We start from the raw sequence: 17,652 nt of genomic DNA, 5'->3' as shown, positions 1-17,652 counted from the left end.
TAAGAAATACTCTCAAATTTTTTAAAGCTAGTGTGTCTAGCGATGTCCCAGGAGCTAAGTGGATTCCCACAAGGTGTTTACTTCCTTCTTTTCAAAACATTAAACAAAGTGGGGGCTTCCCTCGTAGCTCAGTTGGTAAAGAATCTGCCTGTAATGCAGGAGACCTGGGTTCAATTCCTGGGTCAGGAAGATCCCCTGGAGAAGAAAATGGCAACTCACTCCAGTATTCTTGCCTGGAGAATCCCATGGACAGAGGAGCCTGGCAGGCTACAGTCCTTGGGGTCTCAAGAGTCAGATACAACTTAGCAACTAAACCACAAACAAAGTGGAAGATTGCCTATAAAAATAGAAGTTTCTGGATTTTCTAAAAAAATACCGAAGGCTCTGTCCAGTCTGGGCCTACATTTCAGCTGGGCCACCACTGGCCTGGTTACAATTTGTGCAAATTAGAAAAAGGTGCCCCTTCCGCTAGGCAGGTCAAGCCCTGCATCAGGGCGTGTGGTGTGGTGAGGGGAATGTGGGCTGCCCACTACCCTCCTAATACCCCCATGACCCAAAGTGCTCCTTAGCCTCGGTCTGTTCTGCCTCAGCCACCTGGAGCCAAGTGGCTGCTGCCTTGTTTGAAAAGGCACGCGCTCTCCATGTCTCACTGCTGTAGACTCTGCAGAGAGCACTAGAGTGTGTGTGATTGAAGCTCATGAAAACCGTGACTTATGTGATTTCACACAATTTTAAAAATTAGGTTCCACATGAGTCTCCGTCAGCCAGTCTTTGGGGAACCATATAACTGAGTAGAGGCATTTATCTAAACTTGACTCTCTCACTGTCTGGAGTGAGGCACTGTATATAATATATTTGAGTGATGACTTGTGAAATCATAATCAGGGTCAAAGGTTTTCAAGGGTAGTAAAACAAAAACATTTATCTTACCTCTCCTGTCGGATATTTAAAGCTCTACATTTGAGAGTCCCAGGTCCTCTAATGATGAATGATGTATCTTTAGTTAGTACTTACCTACTTACCACCACGAATGCTGTTTACCTTGTATATTTAGTCAGGTTTCTCTCTGACATCATTGCCAGGTTCTAACAGTCCTTACAGGGCTCTAAGATCAAGTGAGTTCAGGAAAGAAAAGGTGTTCCTTTCTTCACACCCATGCTAATTCTATTCTTAGCTTAGGTATGGTGTCTACGTTCAGTTTTGAGAACAGTTGACAATAAGGAGAAAGTCTTGCGGTGTGTAGCTGCCTATGTGGTCAAAATTCAGTGTCTCGGGCAATAGGAGGAGGGCTTGGTAGAGTAGTCTGACCCGAGTTTTAATCCAACCGTTGCCGCTTACTTACTGGATTTTCTTGAAAGTTATAACATCTCTGGATCTTGATTTTACTCATCTCTAAAATGGGGGTAAATGTTCCTAACCCACAGAACCATTTGGAAAAAGTCAATGAGAAAACTTATCTTTAAAAGGTCTCAACAAATAGTAGTTATTTTTCTTCTCCTCTTTAAATCCATCTCTTTTTCCCCAACTTCAATAGTAATATCAAAATGTATTCCACTTTTATTTCTCCTCTTGGAGCTAAGGCATACCCTGTCCCTCAGTGATATGAGGGTCATAACATATAGACTTACATTCAGACTAAGGTATATACTATCATATACTATATTATATTCATATACTATATTCAGTATATTCATGCTATATTCAGACTATCATATACTAAGGTATAAAGTACCTGATAGCAAAGAATTGTTTGTGAGTTTGCTGTATGTAAGACGTTGCACAAGATACACTTTGGTAAAGGACTCTGGTTCTTCTCTAGAAGGGTTAACAGTTTGAGGGCCAGTGGAAAACTCCGTTAGATAAAGCATGATCTCAGCTAGTGATAAAGAACCCACCTGCCAATGCAGGAGACATAAGAGATGTAGATTTGATCCCTGGCTCGGGAAGATCCCCTGGAGGAGGGCATGGTAACCCACTCCAGTATTCTTGCCTGGATTAGCCCATGGACAGAGGAGACTGGAAGGCTACAGACCACAGGGTCGCAAAGAGTTGGACATGACTTAAGTGACTTAGCACAGCACACACTCGGGCTAAGTGTATGCAGCTGATGAGATGGAAAGCTGATCTCAGAGCCTGTCCTGGGGCCAGGAAGGATAAAGGGGAAGGGAAGGCTGCGTGCCAGGAGAAGAGGGGAAGAGCACAGGAAAAGCTGCCGAGGGCTTCAGGAAATCCAGGGGGCGTCTGTCTTCAGTGAGTTCTGGCATCGAGACCAGTGTTGTTCGGCTTGAACCTGCAGTGCAGATTAGGACAGCGGACTGAGCAGCCCGTCAGAGAGTCAGAGTTTGAGAACATTTGCTGGTGGCAGTTGCTCAAAGCCCAGCCAACAGGGCCTAATAGTGTATTCACTTCTCATTGTTTTTCAGTTATAACATTTGTTTTCATTTTATAAAAATGTGCAGATACGGAAGGACTCAAAAACAAAAGTAAACATCATCCCAAATCTTATATCAACCATACATATCAACTCTTAACTTTTTCAGTGTTTTTACTTCGTATACTATTAATTCATTTCACTCATGTACACATCCATTTTTCTTGACTGCTAAGTGTACATACAAGGTCTTTGGGGCTTGGTTTATATTTATTTTTTTTGTTTTATAAAAATCAGGACCTGATTACTATGCCCTTATTTTGTAACTTGACATGTTTTCATGTACCAATGCCTCGTAGACTTTTCCCATGTTGTTAAATATTTTATATAATTTTAAATAGTAGCATAACCTATTATTTGATTGTACCTAAACTCTATCACCTATGCTGGGGCATTTATTAATAGTACCTACTTCATAAGGTGCTGTGAGGATTGACCTTTTTCTTTATAGGGGAGGAGCTCTAAAATAATAAAAATTTATTTTCTCACAGTTCCATAGGTCAGAAGTCTGAAATCAAGGTATTGGCAGGGCCATGTTCCTTCTGAAGGTGCTAGGGGAGTTTCTGTTCCTTGTCTCTTTCATCTACTGGTGGCTTCAAGCATTCCTTGGGTGGAATACTACTCAGCCAGGAAAAAGATGAAATTGTGCCATTTGTGATAACACTGATGGACCTTGAGGGTATTTTGCTAAAATAAGTTAGATGGAGAAAGACAAATGCTGTATGATTTGATCAAAATATAAATTAAATAATAAATAAATAGTATAATAAAATTAATGAACAAACCAAACCAAACAGAAGCAAACAAGTAGATACTGAGAACAAAGTAGTAGCTACCAGAGACGGGAGGGGCTGGGGTTGATTTTTGTTTTAGAGCAATTAGAACATTGCCTGACACACAGTAAGCATTATACATATGTTTGCCACAATTTATAGTTGAAAAATTTTCAATATTAAAAGTGATAGTAGTAATAGCCTAAATGAAGTCCAGGAGTTGGTGATGGACAGGGAGGCCTGGCGTGCTGCGATTCATGGGGTCGCAAAGAGTCGGACACGACTGAGTGACTGATCTGATCTGATCTGATCTGAGTAATAGCCTTATTAATACATTTTTCTTAATCTGTGTTTATCATTCCTGTAGATGGTTTTAGATTTAAATACCAAACTATCTCCATAAAGTTGTACCAGGTTAAATTGTGTCAGATCTATATGAGCTTCCTATTTCTTCAACCCCTTGCCAACTCTGAATATTATATATATATTTGTCTTCACATTGCCATTCTTTGGCATTGCCTTTCTTTGGGGATTGGAATGAAAATTGACATTTTCCAGTCCTGTGGCCATTGCTGGGTTTTCCAAATTTGCTGGTATATTGAGTGCAGCACTTTCACAGCGTCATCTTTTAGGATTTGAAATAAATCAACTGGAATTCCGTCACCTCCATTAGCTTCGTTCGTAGTGATGCTTCCTAAGACCCACTTGACTCCACATTCCAGGATGTCTGGTTCTAGGTGAGAGATCACACCGTCGTGGTTATCTGATCACACCATTCTTTGAGCCAAAGAATGCTCTAATTATTGCATAATTGCACTCATCTCACATGCTACCAAAGTAATGCTCAAAATTCTCCAAGCCAGGCATCAACAGTACGTAAACCATGAACTTCCAGATGTTCAAGCTGGTTTTAGAAAAGGCAGAGGAACCAGATATCAAATTTCCAACATTCGCTGGATCATAGAAAAAGCAAGAGAGTTCCAGAAAAACATCTACTTCTGCTTTATTGACTATGCCAAAGCCTTTGACTGTGTGGATCACAACAAACTGTGGAAAACTCTTAAAGAGATGGGAATACCAGACCTCCTGACCTGCCTCCTGAGAAAGCTGTATGCAGGTCAAGAAGCAACAGTTAGAACTAGACATGGAACAACAGACTGGTTCCAAATAGGAAAAGGAGTATGTCAAGGCTGTATACTGTCACCCTGTTTATTCAACTTATTTGAAGAGTACATCATGAGAAACTCTAGACTGGATGAAGCACATGCTGGAATCAAGATTGCCAGGAGAAATATCAATAACCTCAGATATGCAGATGACACCACCCTTATGGCAGAAGGTGAAGAAGAACTAAAGAGCTTCTTGATGAAAGTGAAAGAGGAGAGTGAAAAAGTTGGCTTAAAACTCAGCATTCAGAAAACTAAGATCATGGCATCTGGTCGCATCACTTCATGGCAAATAGATGGGGAAACAATGGAAACAGTGAGAGACTTTATTTTCTTGGGCTCCAAAATCACTGCAGATGGTAATTGCAGTCATGAAATTAGAAGACACTTACTCCTTGGAAGAAAAGTTGTGACCAACCTAGATAGCATATTCAAAAGCAGAGACATTACTTTGCCCACAGAGGCCCATCTAGTCAAAGGTATGGTCTTTCCAGTAGTCATGTATGAATGTGAGAGTTGGACTATAAAGAAAATTGAGTGCCGAAGAATTGATGCTTTTGAACTGTGTTGTTGGAGAAGACTCTTGAGAGTCCCTTGGACTGCAAGGAGATCCAACCAGTCCATCCTAAAGGAAATCAGTCCTTAATATTCATTGGAAGGACTGATGCTGAAGCTGAAACTCCAATACTTTGGCCACCTGATGCGAAGAACTGACTCACTGGAAAAGACCCTGATGCTGGGAAAGATTGAAGGTGGGAGGAGAAGGGGCCGACAGAGGATGAGATGGTTGGATGGTATCACCAATTCAATGGACATGAGTTTGGGTAAGCTCCGGGAGTTGGTGATGGACAGGGAAGTCTGGCGAGCTGCAGTCCATGGGGTCACAAAGAGTAGGACACGACTGAGCGACTTGAACTGAACTGATGGATCTTCACCAAGTTGAGAGGCAAACAGATTCTTTGATTACCAGTGAGGTTCAATCTGTATTTGTCATTTGGAATTCCTTTTTATTAATTGCTGATATATAGCATTTCTTCATTTTCCTATTAGAGGTATTTATATTTTTACTATTGCTTTATGTAAATAAGATTAACTCTTTGCCACATATGATGCAGTTTTGCCTTGGTTTGCCATTTTCTTCTTAGTTTTATTCTTGGAGGCTTATTATTTTTATGTAATTATATATTCACTTGTATGTTATTTGTCTTTGTAGCTTAGAAAGGTATTTCTTATTGATCAGATAAAAATACTCACTTTTACTTTCTTCTGGTTCTTTTATGGTTTTTACATTCAAATCTTTAACCTATCTGTGTTTATTTGATTGGGTGGTGTGGGGAAAGAGAAAATTTTCTTTTCTTTTCCAAGTGCTACCAGTTGTACACAAACCATTGTACCCACACCCAATTAATTTTAAATGTAACCTTTATAACCTGCTAAATCCTTATATATGCCCACTTGGGTTTCATACACGAGTATATTTTTGTTAGGTTAATTCATTTCTGTTAAGTTTGCTAATTTTACAACTTATATTGTTTTAAGGCAATACAGGACATTGAAAAAGAATGGGCCAAACCCACAGAGGTGCAGAGGCAGAAATTAGAGGCTCTCCAGAAAGAAGACAACCAAACAAAGGTGAATGAAATATTGCACCAAGAGAAATCTCTTGGAAGGGAGTTAGAGAAACATATTGGAATTCAGCTGTTTCTGTAATTTATAAACCCATCAAGCACTAAAAATGGGGCTTAAAAATGAGAATACCTTCATTGATTTTTCTTATTATAAAATTAATAAAGTCTTATTGTTTAAAGATTCTAAAAAATACAATATAGTGTGCATCCTTTGCCAAGTTAATTAATATAGACCCTCAGCATTATTTTTAATGATGCAGAGTATTCCATTTTATGATTATGTTATCATTTAGCTAACCAATTTCCTATTATTGGAAGTCAGATTGTTTCCAGGATTTGCTTCTATAAATCACTGTGGCAGCGAGCACCACGAAGCCCAGGACTGAGTCCATCTAATTTATATAATACATACTCTGTGTTCCCAACACCTGGTATGGTTCCTGGCTGAAGGTCCCTGAACACAGCAGCCAACATTGTCTGTCTTGAATCCATGTTCTATTATTCTTCACATTATTTCTAAATGTTCGTTTTTAAAACTTCCATAAAGACGGTACAGTACCAACGGACATACCCCCAAGAAGTATATGAGTCTGAAAAGTTATATTTTAACAGAAGAAATGGTCTTTGCTTCATTGTATTATCTTTTTTTAAAAAACCTTTATATTTTACCAATGCTCCTCACCAAAGCACTGATTTTGAAGAAAATGCAAATAAAATTTAGGTAACTCATTTATACTTAGGTTGATAGAGAAAGCCATCCTTCAAAGTCACCATATTTTTAGAATTTTATTGATGAGTTGCAAAAAAAAAAAAGGGAAAAAGCATATACTGTCATGATTTAGTATTTTCCCCCTTGGTATACTGAGAATTTGGAGAAGGAAATGGCAACCCACTCCAGTATTCTTGCCTGGAGAATCTCAGGGACAGAGGAGCCTGGTGGGCTGCCGTCTATGGGGTCACACAGAGTCGGACACGACTGAAGCAACTTAGCAGCAGCAGCAGCAGCATACTGAGAAATCTTCCCAGGTGGCTCAGATGGTAAAGAATCTTCCCTAGGTTGGGAAGATCCCCTCAAGAAAGGAATGGAAACCCATCCCAGTATTCTTGCCTGGAGATTCCCATGGACAGAGGAGCCTGGAGGGCTACAGTCCATAGGGTGGCAAAGAGTCTGACATGACTGAACGTCTAACACTTTCCCACTTTCCCATTGGTATTCCATTACAGCTTTGTCTCAGAAATTTTGGAGTTCAATTTCTCTGAATGTTTGCAAATTTTTATACTTACAGCTTTTATTTTGATGAATATCATGTTGCTATTGCTTTGGACACAGTTACCAATTCTAAGGACATTTCTGACCTATAAACTTCTTAGTTTAGTAAGAACGTTGTTTTTAACTATGCTGCTATGCTCTAACAAAATTTGTGTTTTTGCCATAGAACAAAGTTTATTTTCTATGGTTGAATGTTTTACATCATTTTACCATACTATTTTAATAGTGATCTTTAAAAACTCTCACTTTGAGTGCATGAATTTAGTCCTCTAAATTTTCTTTGCATTTTGTTTGAAGTCAGTGCTTTAGTAGTTGGCTAAATATAAAGAATAAAAAAGATAACACAATGAAGGAGAGGCCATTTATTTTGTTAAAATATGTCTTATTTGTCAGACTCACGTGTACTGCTTCAGGACAGGGTATGGCTGAGGTGTTTTTTTTTTTTTTTTTTTCACTTGAAAAAAACTGAACCATTATTCAACTTAACAAATGATTTTTCTCTTGAAGCATCTAAGCATACTGTTATTAAAACCAATGTTATTTAAGTGTTTGTAAAAGTTCTCCTGCTAATGGAGTCAACACATTAACAACTTTTGCTTTACTTTGTGTACATGTACAAGAAAACTTGGAATTGAAAATGAGTGAAATTAACTTAAAGGAGCAGTCATTTGATCTAAATCAGAGAGAGACTGAACTTTGGTCCCTGGGCCACTGTTTGTGTAAATAAAGCTTTATTGGCACATAGCCACACTCACTCGTGTGTATTGTCAAGTGGTGATTTTGTGCTAGAGCAGTAGAGGTGGGTACTGGCAACAGTGCTCATATGCCCACAGAATTGAAGATGTTTACTACACGGGTCTGCAGGTAAGTTTGCCAAAAGCTCATATACCTTCTGCAGTTCTACGTGTTAAATTATCTTTTTCAGGTACTTCTTAAGAGAACAAATTTCAGAAATTCCATGGTGGTTCCATGGTTAGGACTTGGCACTTTCACTGCCATGGCCTGGGTTCAACCCCTGGTTGGGGAACTTAGATCCTGCAAGCTGTGTGATGTGTCCAATAAGAAAACAAAACTTATTTTCAAGTAGATAATCCTTTTAGATTTCTGTCCTCTACTTTTCACACAGGCAGTAATATCAGTACTCCCCGCCCACCTCATTTTGAATGGCAGGTGCCAGCTAGCATTTTGAGCAAGTTACTTATTGATCACCAACTTCTTAGAGAAATGGAGGTTAACTTTCAATGAAAAACACTTTCACCTCTTATAGAGCACTGCAGCCAAGAGTGTATTACAGTTTATTACAAATTTTTTGTGTTACCAAAGAGTAAAATAAACAATTAAGAATTTATACCATATAATACAAAAGAAGTTTTGTAGCAAGAGCCATGAAACTACTCTGAATGCTCAGTGGCAGGATTACTCAGCCCCTGTCCCCATCACACAGGTAACATCTACCCACCACCTGTCATTTCTGATGTCTCCCACTGACCCAAAGGGAGGTCCAGCAGCTGAACGCACCTCCTAAGTTGAATGCATGGGCCTCAGTGCAATGAGCTGATCCGACACGTGGCCGGGAGGGACAGGAGCCTGGAATCCTTCCGCCACCTGGTACCAAGAGTCGCCCATCCCTCACGGCGTTTCTCTTTATCAGAGAGCGCTCATGTAGCCCTCAAAAGGGAGATGTAAGTTACCTTGCTTCAGGAAAGGATTGGGAAAGAGTCAGGTTGTCGCTGAGTGGCCTACTTTCTGATTTAACCATGTGGTGAGGTGTCAACTACCTTCTCTGAACACACATCTTCCACCCCGTCAGATAGGACCATGGCGTAGGCTGGAAGAACAAAGTGGAGGTCACTGAACTGATAGCAGGTTACTTGAAGGCAGTCGCCAATGATCACTTTGTCGAAAGGTCCTCAATAGACATTAGCAGGACAGGATGCCAGGACCACAGGTGTGACCTGCAGCTGTTCTCTGTTTTTAAGTAACAATAAAAGCAGAGGGAAAAGCTAAACCTTAAACATCACCAACATTCCATTGGCACTTTGGGGCCGTGAAACTCGACTTAGCAGACTCACTCTTGGCCTCACTTCATTGCCATTTCCAACACCTCTGTCTCTGACAGTGAATACCACCAGCATATAAAGCAGCCTGTAAAAATTTGATCTCAGCTTAGTTGTTTTTCTTTTTAAACACAGCATCTTAAACATTCACTTTTTGTTTATTCTGCTGCTCTAATCTACTGAGATAGAATCATAACTACTCATTCGATGACATCCTACTCTTTTCTTCCTTCATCGTTCACACACTGAATATTTTATTTCCACTATGTCTGAACCCTGTAAAAAGAGCAGGGACATGATGGTCAACGAGGAGGCACACGCCCAGGAACTTGGGCAGCCCTGTCAGCACATGGGGCGTGGTCTTCATCTGCGTCACCTGAAAGAAGAAGGTGCTTTCACTGTGACTCCATTCCGGGTGTTGTGTTAGAATGGCAGTAGCTTCTGACATGAGATTTTTCATCCGCTTCAAGCAGTCTTTTGCTTTCTCCGTCCCCACCCCGCTTTGGAGCAGTTTTTGGAGCTCGCCCGGGAGGTCCAGCATTATGGGTACATGCGGCTGGAACCCTGCACCTGTGACCACCCAGAGCCCGGCTGCCAGGCCCTTCTTTCCGTCGGCAATAATGAGATCAGCTGCTGCATAACCCTGCCTGATAACCAGACCCAGGACGTCATTTTCCAGATGGACAGAGTGAAGTGCTGGCAGGTCACTTTCCTTGTGAGTATCTTGGCACCTTGCCTTTCCCATCATTTAAAGCCTTCATCCACGATTTTAAAAATCCTAGTGTTTTTGGATGACAGTGTTGGTATCAGGGAGACAGGTTTGCCATTTGAATCAGTACCTTGAGTGGACTGGCATCTAAGCCACAGTAAGCATCATAAAATCCCATGGACAGAGAAGCCTGGTGGGCTACAGTCCATGGCGTTGCAAAGAGTCAGACACCACTGAGCACGCACAAAGCATCACCTAGTGGTAAAACCTACCTGTTATCTGGGACAAGTGCCTCACTCTTGCTGTAGAGACACTCCTCTTCTCACCTTCCAACAGCAGACTTCTCTACTGCTCGAAGGGTATCTAAAGTAGTAACAACATGTAGAAATAACAGCTACCATTTACTGAACACTTAATACGTGCTCAGTACCAACAAGATCTCTATGCTTGGAAACTGGATGCTGCCAGCAGAGCTGTTCTTTTTTTTTTTTTAATAAAAAAATTAATTTATTTATTTTAATTGGGGATACTCTACAATATTGTGATGGTTTTTGCCATAGATCAACACTAATCAGCCACGGATATACATGTGTCCCCGCATCCTGAACCCCGCTCCCGCCTCCCTCCCCACCCTATCCCTCTAGGTTGTCCCAGAGCACTAGCTTTGGGTGCCCGGCTTCATGCATCAAGCTTGCACTGGTCACGTATTTTACATATGGTGATATACATGTTTCAATGCTACTCTTTCAGATCATCCCACCCTCGCCTTCTCCCACAGAGTCCAAAATTCTGTTCTTTACACATGTGTCTCTTTTGCTCCCCTGCCTGTAGGATCGTCATTACCGTCTTTCTAAATTCCACATATATGCATTAATATACAGTATTTGTCTTTCTCTTTCTGACTTACTTCACTGTGTATAATAAGCTCTGGTTTCATCATTAGAACTGACTCAAATGTGTTCTTTTTTTTTATAGCTGAGTAATATTTCATTGTGTATATGTAACACAACTTTCTTATCCATTCATCTGCCAATGGACATCTAGGTTGCTTCCATGTCCTAGCTATTGTAAATAGTCCAGCAGAGCTATTCGTAAGGATCTCTGGCATCACACCTGCATTGCCATGTCCTTCCAAGAGAGAGCTTTCTGACCAGACTTACTGAGTGCTTACTTTGTACCAGCTATGCTAGGCAATGACACGTACGCTATTTAATTCTTTTTTTTTTTTCATTAAGAGGAAAACAAAGGTCAATATTTATAAAAAGTAGCATTTCTTACTTAAGTTCTTAAATATAACCCAGTGAGCTAAGAGGCATTATCCCATTTACACAGGAAATGGAGATTAACTAGTAGAGAACAAACCCTACTAAAGCAACCATGACACCCAGCTACTAAATCCATGAAACCCATGGGGATTTTTTAGCTGGCTCAGTATTGTGAAGGTAGAGAGACAGGCCTGTCTGCAGCATTTGATACGTCAATCACGTCTTCCTTTTCACAACTCCCCCTGCTTCCTCCTCTAATTTTGTGGGCTGCCTTCCCTCTGACCACTCCTGAAATGCTGGTGTTTCCTGGGGTTCCATTTCTAGAATCTCTCCTCTACTTATCTCCTGAAGTCATTTTCCCAGATGACTGTCAACAGGTCCAGTATTTCCTACTGCATTCTTGACATCTTCGCCAAGTGATTCAGACACCTCAAGGTCATCCTTTCCCCAAACCGGACTCATCCTTTCCCATATGCCCAACCTAGGGTTCTTCCTCCTGTGTTCCTTATCTTGGTAAATAGGATTTCCACCACCACCCCTAGTTGCCAAATCAGCAATTTTGAAATTACCCCTAACTTTTCTCTTATCTTACATTTTTAACTGCTGATGCAGACAGACCTATCTGTTCTACGACACTGGTGGTGGTGATGGTGTTCAGTTGCTCAGTCGTGTCCGACTCTTTGCAACCCCATGGACTGCAGCACACCAGGCTTCCCTGTCCTTCACCGTCTCCTGGAGTTTGCTCACATTCATGTCCACTGAGTCGATGATGCTATCCAACCATCTCATCCTCTGCCGGCCCCTTCTCCTTTTGCCTTCAATCTTTCCCAGAATCAGGGTCTTCTCCAGTGAGTCAGCTCTTCGCATCATCCTATGGCACTGCTGTCCTTCCAGATTCTCCTTTTCTCTCTGCCCTCATGTCTTGATCTCAACATTTGCTGCCTGGATGAAATCCCACAGCCTCCTAACCCTTCTCACTGCCTCACTCTTACCCTCTTGGGGTCAGAAGAATAAAACACATCATATGATTTCAGTCCCTTTAAACTCTGGGAAGTTGTTTTGTGGCCAACGTTTGGTATATCTTGAAATGTTCGGTGTGCACTCAAGAAGAATGTATACGCTGCCACTGTTGACAATGCGTATGTTGCCCTAACTCTAACCCTATAAATATCAATTCGTCAAGTGGTTAATGACGTTCAAGTCTCCTCTATCCTTACACACTTCTCTCTACTTGTTCTATCAGCTATTGTGAGGAGTGTTAAAATCTTCAAATATAATTGTAGATTTGTCCATTTCTTTAAATTTTGTTAGTTTTTTCCTTCATGTCTTCTACAGATTATTTTATTATTTAGACATTCATTTGTTCCATTGTTTTTTTAGCCACACCTTTTAAATTTATGGTTACTTGAGTCTTTAATATACATCTTTTTAACTTATCACAGTCTACTTTTGAGCATTACATCATTTCACAAGAAGGTTAAACCCTCGCAACAGTCGTGCCTCGGTTTGCCCCGTCCGTCCTTTGTGCTATTTGTCGCCATGCATTATTCCTACATATATTATAAACCTCATGCTGTGTTATAATTATTTCTGCTTTCAACAGTTAATGACTTTTTCATTAAAAGGTCAACTTTTAATTTTGATATAGTTATAGATTCATATGTAGTCGAAAGAAATGGTCCAGAGATTTTGCATACACTTTACCCACTTTTCTTCAATTATTACATCTTTCGAAACTAGAGTACAGTATCACCACCCATGCTGCTGACGTTGATACAACGAAAAGTTGAGACGTTTCCATCATCACAAGGATGCTTCATGTTAGCTTTTTATAGCTGCACCCACTTACTCCCACTCTCATCCCTCTTGAACCCCTGGCAACTCTAACCTGTTTGCCATTTTCATATTGTGTCATTTCAAGAATATTTTATAAAGCTTTTGGAAGTAATGGATTATTTATGACTTGATTGTGGTGATCATTTCGTGGAGACATGCATATGTCCAAACTCTTCAAATTGTGTACATTAAATATGTGCAGTTTTTTTGCACGTCAATTATAACCTCAGTTAGAAAAAACAAACACTCACACACACAAAACAAGGTTATGCACCAGTCAGTTGATGAAGATATTGTGACCTAAACCTATATTTCCCCTTGGACTGTGTATCAGAACTCACTAATGCAGTGTTTATGGTAACTATAGAACATAGCTATAGAACTATAGAACAACAAGAATTGACTGTGTTTAGGAGGTAAACATAAAATAAAAGCAAGGAATTTGTTACCTTAAAAAATAAAAGAATGTTCAGTTCAGGTCAGTCGTTCAGTCGTGTCCGACTCTTTGTGACCCCATGAATCGCAGCACACCAGGCCTCCCTGTCCATCACCAACTCCCGGAGTTCACTCAAACTCACGTCCATCGAGTCAGTGATGCCATCCAGCCATCTCATCCTCTGTCGTCCCCTTCTCCTCCTGCCCCCAATCCCTCCCAGCATCAGAGTCTTTTCCAGTGAGTCAACTCTTCGCATGAGGTGGCCAAAGTACTGGAGTTTCAGCTTTAGCATAATTCCTACCAAAGAAATCCCAGGGCTGATCTCCTTCAGAATGGACTGGTTGGATCTCCACACAGTATGTAGTCTTTGGGAATTTTTTTTACTCAGCATAATTCTTTGGAAATTCATTCAGCTTGGTGTGTATATTTCAGTAGTTTGTGTCTTTTGGCAGCTGAGCAATGTTCCATGGTATAGAACAGCCACAATTTTTTAAAACACTCACCCAAAGAAAGGTATCTGGTTGTTTCCAGTTATTAGCTATTATGAATAAAGCTTCTATAAATATTGATTCATAGATTTTTGTCTGAGCACAAGTTTTCATTTCTCTGGGATAAATGCCTAGGACTGTAGTTGCTGGAAGTTGCGTGTTTAATTTTTTAAGAAACTGCCAAATTGTTTTCAAGGGAGCTGAGCCAATTTATTATACATTCCCACCAGCGATGGATGAGCAAGCCAGTCTCTCCACTTTCTCATCAGCATTTGGTATTGTCATTATTTTTTATTTAGTCATCCTGACAAGTGTGTATTGGTATTCAATTATGATTTTAATTTGCCTTTCCCTCATGGCTAACGATGTTGAACATCTTTTCATGTGCTTATTTACCATCTGGGTATCTTCTTAGGTGATATGTCTTCATAATTTCTTCCATTTTCCAATTGGATTTTTTGTTTACTATTGAGTTTTGAGAGCACTTACATTCTAGATATTAGTCCTTTTTTGGATATGTGGCTTGCTAGTATTTTCTCTCACTTTGTAGTTTTTCGTTCTCTTCACAGGGTCTTTTGCAGAGCAAAAGACTTTAATTGTGATGAAGTTGTTTTTCTTTATTGTGTTTTTGGTGTCAAGTCTAAATTCTTTGCCAAAGTTCCCTTTTTTGCTTATGGAAGTACAATTGCTCCAGGACCATTTATTGCAAAGACTATCTTTCTTCAGTTGAATTGCTGTCATACCTTTGTAAAAAATCAGTTGGGCACATTTGTGTGGGTCTAGTTCTGTTCCATCGATCTTTGTGTAGACACACAGAGGGAGGCATAGATCCCTCTACCAATACCACATCATCATTCCCTTCTTCTGCAACAGCTTTATCAAGATATTATTCACATTCCACACAATATAAAGTGTACAACTCAGTAGCATTCAGTATATTCCGACTTGTGTAACCATCACCACAGTCAATTTTAGAATACCTCAAAAAGAAGCTCCAGACCCTTCATTTGTTACTTCCTTGTCACCAGGCCCAGGAAGCCACTACTTTACCTTCTGCCTCTATAGATTTGCCTGTTCTGAACTTAGCATATTAATGGAATCATACATGGTGCTTGTGAATTTTTTTTTTTTTTTTTTTTTGAGAGGGAAACCCAAACAGAGACCAGAGGTCTTGCTAAGTTGAGGAGAAAGAGAGAAAAATCTGTGAAGTGGTGGTTAGAATTTATGGGATAAAAGACTAAAGACAAGGGTTTTACATAGAGCAAGAGCTCCAGAGAGCATCTTTCAAATCTTTTGGCTAAATAATGATTTGTGCGTGTGTGGGCAATGGACAAATCTACATCTGGGAAGTCTGGGGAAAGAACCACTGAAAAGCAGCAGGTTGAACAATTCAAAAAAAACCATACTGGTGTTTTTACTTAATGTTTCCAGGGTTCATTCTTGTTGTAGCATATATCTGTATTTATTCCTTTTTATGGTTAAATAATATTCCATTGTACAGATATATCCACTTGTACATTGATGGTTGTTTCTACCTTTTGACTGTTTTGAATTATGCTACTATGAACATTTGTGCATACGTTTTTTTATGTGGACATAGGTTTTCGTTTCTCTTGGTTATATACTGAGGAGTGGAATTGCTGGTAATTCTACCATAGTGGTTAACTTTTATGGTTAACTTTTTGAGGAAATTCCAGACTGTCATTTACAGTGTCTTCTCCATTTTATATCCCCACCAGCAGCATAAGAGGATTCCAACTTCCCCATATCCTTGCCTATACTTATTATCTAATTTTTTTAAAAAATATGGCCATTCTAATGGATGTAAAGTAGTATCTCATTGTGGTTTTATTTCAGTCTTTTTTTCTCTCTGTACTTAATTTTGGGTGGTTTCTGTTGTCATGATTTCAAGGTCATCAATCTTCTGTAGCATATAATGTGTGTCTTTCCCATTTGTTATAATTTTATTTCTACTATTATACTTTATTTTTCATCTCTAGAAGGCCATTAAGGTCTCTTCTGTATCTTCCATTTCTCTCCTTATCATGCTATTTTTTCTAAATTTTTGGTGTGTGGAGCATATTTAAAATAACTGTTTTTATATTATGGTCTACTAATTCCATCAGCTCTGACATTTCTATTGATTGATTTTTCTCCTATTTGCAGAGTACGCTTATCTCATACTTTGCACACCAGGTAATTTATTGTGGTATGCCAAACACTGTGAATTTCACGTTGTTGAATGTTGGATTTTACTGTATTCCTTTAAAGAAGATTGAATTTTGTTCTGTCACACAATTAAATTACTTGGAATTAGTTTTATTTTTTTAAGACTTGCTTTTAAGCTTTCTTAAGGCAGATCAAGAGAAGTCTGGAGGACTAATTTAGTACTTTACTTAATAGCTGCCGTTCTTAGAACTCTCCATGTCTTGTTTATTATGCTATCTGTACTCAGGTTGATAGAAACTATTTCCAGGCTGGTTTAAGAGCTTTTGGAATTGTTCAACCTGCTGCTTTTCAGTGGTTCTTTCCCCAGACTTCCCAGATGCAAATTTGTGCATCTCCCACGCATGCACAAATCATTATTTAGCCAAGAGATTTGAAACTTTGTCTTTAGTCTTCTATCCCATAAATTCTAACCATGACTTCACAGATTTTTGTCTCTTTCTTACCAACTTAACAAGACCTCTGGACTCTGGGTTTCCCTCCGTGTACTGAATCTTGGAAACTCCTCCAGGCAGTAAACTGGGTAACCACAGGGCTCACCTTATTGTTTTCTGCTTCTCAGCGTTGACAGTTCTGCATTTTCTGCTGTTCTATGTCTGAAAACAGCTGTTTCTCAGTTCAGTTTTTTACATTGATGCTGCCAGACCCATAGATCTAAAATACAAATTTGTGTTATTATTCAGCTTTTAAAATCTTTTAACAAAATGGCCTGTTGCCCTTAAGATGAAGTTCAGACTCCTTCACTTAGCTTGTAAAACCTGTAACAGCCAGGGATCTTTTGGTAGCAAATAGTAGAAACCAACACTTCTGGCTCTAGCCTGGTGGGGGGTGGGGAGGATTTATTAGAGGGGTGTGAGATAATGCACTGATTTAAAGAAAAGGGTGGGAAAAAAAAAAAAAAAAGACTGAAATAGAGGTTCAGGATAACCAGGAACCAGAGGACCTCAAGATTTCTAGAAAACAGGGATTCTTTATCAGGACCTGCTCTTTGGATCCTCTGCCCTGGAATCAAATGAGAGATCCAGAGTATTTATCCAGTTGGCTTGAGCTTGGGTCACGTGCCACCCTCCAAGAGAGCAGCATTTCCTGACTGTCCTAGCTTGAGAGCCACAGTGAAAAGTTTTTCCCAAGGGAATTTGAAACTCTAGTACTAGAAGAAAAAGTGATCGATGCTGTAAAGCAAAAATCACAGGTGCTTCCTACCAGGCTTCCAGGCTCTGGCCCTGCCCTTCCTCTCTCAGCGCCCCGTCCGTCACGGCAAATGATTCAGCCACACTCCAGAGTGCCCAGCTCCCCCGTGCCTCAGTGCATCTGTGCTTATTTTGTCTTCTACTGGGAAACACTTGTTATCACCACACCCACCCCTC

The 17,652-nt window shown here is 39.9% G+C and overlaps 1 protein-coding gene across 9 annotated transcripts in view; it reads left to right on the top strand.

Annotated features, from left to right (window-relative positions):
- SNX31 (sorting nexin 31) overlaps window positions 1-17,652 on the top strand; it is an 81,747-nt gene that overhangs the window by 50,020 nt on the left and 14,075 nt on the right. For 8 of the 9 annotated variants that reach the window (XM_086336161.1, XM_086336160.1, XM_086336158.1 and 5 more), the window contains 2 exons: window positions 5,910-6,002; window positions 9,837-10,040. The exons of the other annotated variant lie outside the window; for it this stretch is intronic. In XM_086336161.1, coding sequence (XP_086192287.1) covers window positions 5,910-6,002; window positions 9,837-10,040 — 297 coding nt within the window. The remainder of the gene's footprint in view (window positions 1-5,909; window positions 6,003-9,836; window positions 10,041-17,652) is intronic. 9 annotated transcript variants of the gene reach the window in all.

Source organism: Bos grunniens, chromosome 14, assembly GCF_055505025.1.
Source record: "Bos grunniens cultivar Pamir isolate PY7600 chromosome 14, Bosgru_T2T1.0, whole genome shotgun sequence".
Taxonomy (NCBI): Eukaryota; Metazoa; Chordata; class Mammalia; order Artiodactyla; family Bovidae; genus Bos; species Bos grunniens.
The sequence above is the reverse complement of the archived record's forward strand: the minus strand, read 5'-3'. Positions and strand labels throughout refer to the sequence as shown.